This window comes from Hylobates moloch, unplaced genomic scaffold, assembly GCF_009828535.3.
Source record: "Hylobates moloch isolate HMO894 unplaced genomic scaffold, HMol_V3 SCAFFOLD_15, whole genome shotgun sequence".
Classification (NCBI taxonomy): Eukaryota; Metazoa; Chordata; class Mammalia; order Primates; family Hylobatidae; genus Hylobates; species Hylobates moloch.
The window spans coordinates 59,871,779-59,881,212 of NW_026652290.1; the positions used below are offsets into that span (position 1 = coordinate 59,871,779).

A 9,434-nucleotide genomic window follows, 5' to 3' on the forward strand; every position below is an offset into this window, starting at 1 on the left:
AGCTGGCTCCTAAGATCTTTTGATATGAACTCATCAGTCTTTGAATACTTCCTACAGGCATCTCTGGTTTTTAAGACTTGTTTATATAATATTTATTTGCTGAAATTCCTGCAACATCTGCTTATTGGTTTTAGTTCTACTTTTTGCAGCAATAGAACATTTTACTTCTTCCATGTGGAATGTTCTGTTACTTAAATGCAGATATTATATTTGGGTTGGAGCAATTCTACAATACGACTTCACTAACATCACACAAGTACATAAATCATTAATTTAGCCCTACCGATATGCTCACTTTATTCCTAACTCTCACACTTTAGGATGTCCAATACACTTATTACCTGATTCAATTTCCAAAAGCTGCTAAGAGGTTAAATGTTCATTTTCAAGCTTCCAAATGTTCCCATGTCAAAATGGTTGCATCAAAGGGGCCAGGTCAGAATTTCCTACATATATTCTGGGGTAGATTCATGCAGTGGGTCACAGCAAGTCCTTGCTACCACTACAGTAACCACAAAAGTATTATCAAATACTGCATTAATACTTACTAGCTGAGTTACACCCAGCATTACTTATTATCCTAACAATCCTCTAATATTTGCATACAGATTTTTGCAGTTTATTGTAATATTTTTATACATAAAGAGCACATAAAATGCAGATGTGCCCTCTCTCTAGGGTATACCCAATCAACACTGTGTATTACTATACATATTTGCTCAGGCCAGTCAAGGAAAGCCTGATGAGCCTTGAGCAAACAATGTCCCCACTCTGAACAGATAAAGAGTACTCCGTCCTCTAGAATCAATACACCTTCAAATACAGGTAGGCAGACAGTAACCCTTCAAGTGGGCACACATACTCAAGTTCCTCTCTTTGAAGACCTATATCCAGTATCTGAAATTTATTGGTGGCATTTACCCATTAGGGAAAACAATTCTAATTATACATGGGAAGTTAATCAATCATATTAAATATATAAAATAGTATACCACTTTATATTTCTTATTTCTTTTCCAGTAAGATTAAAGCACACTGAAGGTAGAAAGAATCTTTATCAAGTGCTTTGCAACTCTGAGCAGGGAGTATGAAATATTTACTCACTACACTATAAAGGTACAACAATAATACAATAATTAAAATAATAATAAGATACATAATAAAATGTGACTTTCAGTACTAAGAACAGAGGATGGGGGAAAAAAAAGAATGCCTAATTTCTAGTTAGTTATCTAGGGCTCCTTGAGTGATGTGAAATTTTGACATTTCTGAACAATAATAGAAAAAAAAGAACAAATGAGACAGAGCAGGCAATGTAAAACAAATGTTAAAGGCAAAAGTAAATCAAATCAGCATGTAAAAAAAATATCCACAAAAGTATACCAATCATCCAGAAGGTACCTTTGTTCAGAAGAGGAAGGAAGTCAGGTGCTTTTTCCCGAAAAACCCTTTGAGCATCCTCAGCTTTCATGGACACTTCCTTTGTCTGAACTAGGAAAAAGCCTTTACCAACCATCTGTGAAAATAAAATTTGATTGAGATTTTAAAATGAACTTCTGAGACTAAAACAATGATTTCCTATTCTAGTATTTCTCTGTATAAAATGCAACAACAGCACACTGATTTTTGTTTTAATTGTAAGTCTAATTCAGGGTGTTTGCTATAATAAGTTCTCACTATGTGAGATTCTTTCTTACAGATAGGTGGTTCTGGTTTGGTACTGCAGTTAAGATTAAGGGTCAAATAAATGTGAATTATCTCTCAAGTTTAAAACATGATTAAAATTTTTCTACGACCAGATGGAAGTTTTAGCTTGGTGATACTGCAAATGTCCAATAAGAAGAGAATGGTTAAGTAAATTATGGTACAGTCACATGATGAAATGCCACAGTTCATTACATTTATCATAGTTCATTAAATACAACAAAAATGTTATAATAAAATGAGGAAAAGCTTATGTAATAATGTTAATTTTACTTTTATTTCTTTTTCTTTTTTTTTTTTTGAGATAGGGTGTCACTCTGTTGCCCTGGCTGGAATGTAGTGGTGCAATCATAGCTCACTGCAGCCTCAAACGCCTGGGTTCAAACGATTGTCCCACCTCAGCCTCCCAAGCAGCTAGGACTACAGGCCCGTGCCACCATGCCTGGCTAATTTTTTAAATTTTTTTATAGAAACAGGTTCTCGCCATGTTGCCAGGCTGATCTTGAACTCCTGGGCTCAAGCCATCCTCCTGCTTCAGCCACCCAAGATGCTGGAATTATAAGTATGAGCCACTGTACCTGGCCAATAATGTTAATTTTAAAAGGCATGATACAAATTTATATAGTATAGCACAATAATGGTAGATCACACTTATGGAGCACTTACTATGTGGCAGGCAGTTTTATGTACTTTACATATATATATTTAACCCTCTCATGAAGTAGGTATCATTACCCTCATTGTACAGATGTGAAAACTAAGGCGCACAGTGATTAAGGAACTTGCCCAAGGACATTTAACAATTAAGTGACAGAGCTGTGATTCCAATCTAGTTAATCTGATTACAGACTAAATAAATTTAAAAATGATTCCTAAAAAGATTATTCAAGGTATGGTACAATTATGTATTGATTTTAAACTTATTTTATTCTTTCTTATTTCTATAATTCTCCACAATGAGGGCATATTAATTTTTAAAGTAATTATGAAAGTAGTTTTTAAAAATGCAAAGTCAGCCCAGCATCATGGCTCACACGTGCATCCCAAGCATTCTGAGAGGCCAAGGTGGGAGGATTGCTTGAGACCAGGAGTTTCAGACCAGCCTGGGCAACACAGCAAGACCTCATCTTTATAAAAAAATTTTTAGAATTAGCCAAGTGTGGTAGTGTGTGCCTGTAGTCCTAGCTACTCAGGAGGCTGAGGTGGGAGGATCCCTTACGCCCAGGAGTTAGAGGCTACACTGAGCTATGATCTCACCACTACACTCCAGCCTGGACAATAGAGCAAAACCTTGTCTCTAAAAAAAAAACAAAAAACAAAAAACAAAAAAAATATGTAGTCATTCCAACCATTTAATTTTTAGCAAAGCTTGTTAGGTTTTTAATAATTAAAAGTAACATATATTCTCAACACAGAACATTTGAAAAATAAAAAATAGAAATGAAGAAATATCAGCCAGGGTGCTGCAACTAAAAGATGCTATTGCCATACAGGTATACCCTCCCAGTTTTCTTTTTCTCCCATTACGGAAATAATATATGCTCATTGTTAAATCCATAGAACTACAAAAAAAGAAAACCCTGCTCTTAATCAACTGCCTAAGAATAAGCATGACTGTTAACATTTAAGTATCTATAACTTTCCAGACGTACCTACTTAAAAAAATCAGTTACTTACCTAATATTCTACAAATTTTCACTTACTTGATTGTGACATTTTCTACATAAAATCAGTTTTAATGGCTGATAGTATTTCATCCTATGGCTACATTATTCCATACCATTCCATCGAATTTTATCAAACTCAAATCCTATTTCAGAACCCTCATTCACTGCTGCCTCCGAGAAAAGAAACATACATTTAAAAATTGTAGAGCATTACATGGACATCACTGCCAGATGACTGTAAAATAAAAATATCAGAAACAATTCTACCTCTCTTATTTTCTAGAGTGCTTATCATCTCTCATTTTATAAACACAAACTGATGAGATTATGATGATTACTTCAAAATGATGTTACCTAAATAATAAACTATATTTTAATATTTCACTGCAGATATTTGGAGAGACTCCTTTTCATGAAAATTCTACTTTTAAAGACTTGAAAATAGTGGTAACTGCTCAACTTCAATTTCAGATGATGAAATACTCCCAAACAATTCAAACTATTTTACTCTATTTGATCCTGTACATATCTGTGATGTAGGTAAGAGAAGTTGAAGAAAAAAACCCAATTTTTATTGTTTGTTTGTTTTTGAGATGGAGTCTTGCTCTCTCACCCAGGCTGGAGTGCAGTGGTGGGATCTCGGCTCACTGCAACCTCTGCCTCATGGGTTCAGGCAATTCCCTGCCACAGCCTCCCGAGTAGCTGGGATTACAAGCACCCACCACCACACCCGGCTAATTTTTGTATTTTTAGTACAGACGGGGTTTCACCATCTTGGCCAGGCTGGTCTTGAACTCTTGACCTCGTGATCCACCCGCCTCGGCCTCCCAAAGTGCTGGGATTACAGGCGTGAGCCACTGCGCCTGGCTGGAATCTGATTTTTAGGTGAGAAAACCGAAGTCTAGCAACTTCTCTTGGCTCTCTATGGAATGTCTTTCTGCTTTACCCAGCCTTTTTGGACTTCCTAACCTCTCTCAAATTGTGTACTTCCTATTGCAAAAAAAAAAAAAAAAATCATTATTTAATGCATTAAAACAATGTGAAACAAAATTCTGCAATCCTCCTGGGGTTTAACAAATATAGAGTTAGCAATCATAGTTTCAGTCTAAGCTGTCCTAAGACATTTGCGTTATGACATGAGACTCAAGTTTTATTTTTTCATCTCAAGATTCACTAGCTTCTATACATATTTCCCTGCAAACTCATCTCATTTTTTAAAAAAATGTAATCTCTCAATATAATATGTAAGTCTTTTGTCTTTCAGCATGTTTTGATACCCTCTTCACATGTACTTGGTATTTTTTTTTTTTGTTTGTTCTCTTCATTCCTTAATTCTGTACTTTCAGAATAAGATAGGATAATTATAGCCAAATAGTCCCTAGACTGGAAGGCCCTAGAGTCCACATGCTTTCAGTCACATTCCTGCTCCACCAGGCATTCAGCAACTTTCCTATACCACTGAGGGAGCATAATGGCATCATGTTTAAGGGTTAAGGTGTGGCCTACACAGCCAGACTGCCTGGATTGGAATCATGGCTCTGCTGTTTACCAGCTGAATGACCTTTTGCAAGGTACTTACCCTCTTTATGGTCTATTTTTCATATCTGTAAAATGGGGAATAATAGCACCTATTTCATAGAGTTGTTTTGAGTATTGAGTTAATTCATTTAAATTCCTTACAATAGTGCCCGGCATATAGTAAACACTATGTAAGTGTTAGTTATTATTATTGCTGTGGGATTATTGTTTATATTGTATTCCAGAGGATATCTAAAGACCATCATTCTTCCTGGTCATATTCTTTTCAAGGGCACACAATACTGCCATTTCACATACCAGATACCAAAGGTTAAAAGGTTAAGAACATTTGATGAATCATGAAGAAACACTGTTTTGATGGCTTTTTCTTTAAACATGCTAAATATTCTTTATGTCCACTCCTCATTACCTATGAAAAAGGCGTTTAACCTAAATAATTACATATTTTGAAAATTGTATATAGTTTTTTTTAAAATCACCATACTGCATAATGAAAACATTTACCTCTCAGATGTTGGATTAACATGTGATCAGATAGCTCAAAAGCCAGAGGCACATTTTTCTGTATCTTACCAGATTCATAGAATGTTTTTATCACATAGGCATAAGCAAAAAAGAAAATATAAAAGTCTTAAAAATTATACTTTGGCTTGTTGGTTTAAAAACTATACCTCAGATATACTTTGTAGATTTCAGACATTTCTACATGGGTTTTCTACATTGTGGAATATATAGCTATTGAGAGGTATTCATTTTTAGTATTTTCCTAAAATCATTCTTTTTGATATGTTCCAACTTAAAAAAAAAAATCCATTCAAAAAGAGACTTCATGAGTTTTCCAGCCGAGTGTGGTGGCTCTCGCCTATAATCCCAGAACTTTGGGAGGCCGAGGCGGGTGGATTGCTTGAGGTCAGGAGTTCCAGACCAGCCTAACCAACATGGCAAAACCCTGTCTCTACTAAAAATACAAAAATTAGCGGGCATGGTGGCAGGCATCTGTAATCCTAGCTACTCAGGAGGCTGAGGCAGGAGAATCGCTTAAACCTGGGAGGCAGAGGTTGCAGTGAGCTAAGATCGCGCCACTGCACTCCAGCCTGGGAGACAAAGTGAGACTCTGTCTCAAAAAAATAAAAAGAGACTTGATGAGTTTTCCATTCACTTCTCCATTTCTTTAAGTTTGGTTTTTAAATTCAAACAGATCCCTCCTGAAGGAACCTGATTAATGGATAATCAATACATCCTACTGCTGCCTTCCCACTGGAGCACCCACCAACTAAGGAACTGCTGCTTCTGGAGCCCCTAACCTCTGTATCTCCAATTATTTTTCAAGCAGAAGCTGCTACCCCAAAAACCCTTCTCTATTCATGAGCTCACCAAGACCCACTGTTCATGAGCCTATGAGCTTTGCCAACCTAGCTTCCATCTCACTCTTCTGCATCAAGCTCCCTTCTATGGCAATAAAGGAAAATAAGGAACATAATGTAGAGGTTGCTCTCACAGTCACAACAGGGTCCAAAAGTTGTATTCCTAAATGTACTTTTGGCTGGCGTGGTGGCTCATGCCTGTAATCCCAGCACTTTGGGAGGCTGAGGCAGGTGGATCACGAGGTCAAAAGATCGAGACCATCCTGGCCAACATGGTGAAACCCCATCTCTACTAACAATACAAAAAAAATTAGCTAGGCGTGGTGGCACCCACCTGTAGTCCCAGCTACTTGGGAGGCTGAGGCAGGAAAATTGCTTGAACCTAGGAGGCAGAGGTTGCAGTGAGCCAAGATCGCACCACTGCACTCCAGCCTGGCGACAGAGCGAGACCCTATCTCACACACACACACACACACACACACACACACACACACACACAAAATTGCATTTTCTTACCCCCTAACCAATTAGAACTCCAAAGAAATTTCCCCACTAAATAATTATAAAATGTCATGCTTTACTAAGCAGTACTACTTTTGTGAGCTTCTCTGGAAATCATCTAGTATAATGGAAACTCTTTAAGGGCAGAGAATTTTGTCTATGTATCTTCATCTCCAGCATATACTGTAGTTCATCATTTCTGAGTTGCTATCAATTATAAGATGCATTCCAGATAAGCAAAATCATGGAAAACAAATAGGCATCCTATCATCAGTGAAATATGATAACAGTAACTAGCACATAATAGGTGCTTAATGCCTACTGAATTGAATTATATTTTTTTAAAGTTTCTTTGGGAAAGTATTTTGAGGCCCAAGCAATCTACTTACAAACAAATGCTTAATGCTTACTGAATTGAATTATATATTTTTTAAAGTTTCTTTGAGAAAGTATTTTGAGGCCCAAGCAATCTACTTACAGATGAATCTTTTGGGAGAGGGGGTGGTGGCAAAGGACTATAACTTGAGGGTTGCCTGTATTTCCAATAGCCAATTTGAAAAGAATGGAAGTACTCCAGAGTGGTACATTTTTAAATCTAGGTGTATGACTATTTCTCTTCTCTTTCTCCTTACCTCATCAATTAGTTTCCTGGCATTTGCAATACTGTAATCACCAGCAAATAATACCACTAAGCATGATTCATCGCTGCTCTTCTGTCTCTGACCCCTGGATATTGGAACAATGCTTCTATTGGCTTCTGTGGAAACACGAACAGCTTTGAGCTCTTCAGTAGTAGGTATAGGAACACAGTCCTGAACCACAGCATCTTCTGGAAGAAGGCTCCAGTTGAGTTCTCCTGACACAGGTGTAAAGTCATGAATGTTACTCCATGTATTGTTGAAGATACTTAGCCCTGCATCTTTGAACTGGAAAGCTAATTCAGGATAGTACCATTGAAAACATCCAAATTTGATATTTGAGGAAGACTCAATGATGGGTTGAGTGGCACAACACAAAAAGACTTCCAGCTTTCTACAATCACGCACACGAAATTGTTGGCAGGCTAATGTGCACTTGCAATCTCTGCAGTTCCGGAAAAACACGCTGCCTTTCACGGGTCCCAGAAAAATTATGCAGTTAGTACAGTCATCAATGGTAACTGTAGCAGAGTGATCAAAAATATAGATGTTACAGTTCTCACAGTCTTGAATGAGAAACTGTTGCCCTGCTACTGTCCCAGGTAAGCGACCTACTGTTTCATCCTTCAGTCCACTGAACATGTAGTCTTTTGGATCAACCTGCAGGAACAAAACACAGACCTTGAGTATTATTAACACTATTCAACAAATATCAACTAAAGGCCTATTGGCTGCCAGGCACAGTTCTTAGTGCTGAAATATAAATTCTTAATCTCAATGACTTTGAAACACAATAAGAAAATGAACAGAACAAATTGTTTCTCTCAATAATAATATAAAACCTGTGATGCTATCAGAATGCTAGTAGATGAAGCTACAGAGGTAGGCAGAAACTGTATTATATAAAGCTTAGAAGTTATCCACAGACAAGAGGGAACCACAGAAACACCTCCCAGAAGACAGATCCCCTCTCTTTGCTATTAAATTGTGTTCTAGGCATGCAAAGCTAAAGGGTAGCCTCTGTGACACTATGGTTTGAGTTTTCCCATAACTTAACCCAAGTGACAACTACATCATCATTGCTACTGTCAATATTGTCAGTAGGCTTTTAGCCTATTTGGAATTGATAAAAGTAAAAAATGTACTAAGCTTTGTAGAGTACCAGGGTCAAAAATACATTTTTAAATGATTGTTTTAATAAAAGGGGCTATGAAAAATTCAACTCATATCATATGTATCTAATGATCTTAACCATGACCTTGCTATTTCAGCTTTCTGATACTTTTTCTTTTTTGATGCTTCATTTTTAAAACTTCTACTTTCTAAAAAATTCTGAGGCTGGGTGCAGTGGCTCTTGCTTTTAATCCCAGCACTTTGGGAGGCCGAGGTGGAAGGATCAGATGAGACCAAGAGTTCGAGACCAGCCTGGCCAACATGGTGAAACCCCGTCTCTATTAAAAATACAAAAATTATCCAGGCGTGGTGGCGCATGTCTGTAATCCCAGCTACTCGGGAGGCTGAGGCACAAGAATAGCTTGAGCCTCAGAGGTGGAGGTTGCAGTGAGCTGAGATCGCACCACTGCACTCCAGCCTGGTGGACAGAGTGAGACTCTGTCTCAAAAAATAATAATAATAATAAAATAAAATTCTGAAATTGGGAATGTACCCAGACTGAAATATATTTCTCTATCCTTTTTCAAATCAATGTATGGTCTCAGTTTTCTAAACCCCAACTGATTTCTGCAATATGCTACAGAAAACAGAAGAACCTGAAGGCACAAGAATCACAATATGTAAATGCAAGCAAATTTGATTCAAGCATTTATTAAGCTACAACACAATTTTTCAAATTTGGCCATTTCTATTCTTAGATCTTCCAAACTATAGCTCACTCCTTCCTTCACTCCTTCCTTCCTTCCTTCCTTTCCTTCCTTCCTTTCCTTCCTTCCTTCTCCTCCCTCCCTTCCTCTCTTCCCTCCCTTCCTTCCCTTCCTTCCCTCCCTTCCTTCCCTTCCTTCCCT

The 9,434-nt window shown here is 37.4% G+C and overlaps 1 protein-coding gene across 1 annotated transcript in view; it reads right to left on the reverse strand.

Moving 5' to 3' along the window:
* Nucleotides 1-9,434, reverse strand: part of RP2 (RP2 activator of ARL3 GTPase) — a 53,994-nt gene that overhangs the window by 16,303 nt on the left and 28,257 nt on the right. The window contains exons 2-3 of the mRNA XM_032179132.2: nucleotides 7,408-8,073; nucleotides 1,402-1,516 (exon numbers count right to left, since the gene is read on the reverse strand). Coding sequence (XP_032035023.1) covers nucleotides 1,402-1,516; nucleotides 7,408-8,073 — 781 coding nt within the window. The remainder of the gene's footprint in view (nucleotides 1-1,401; nucleotides 1,517-7,407; nucleotides 8,074-9,434) is intronic.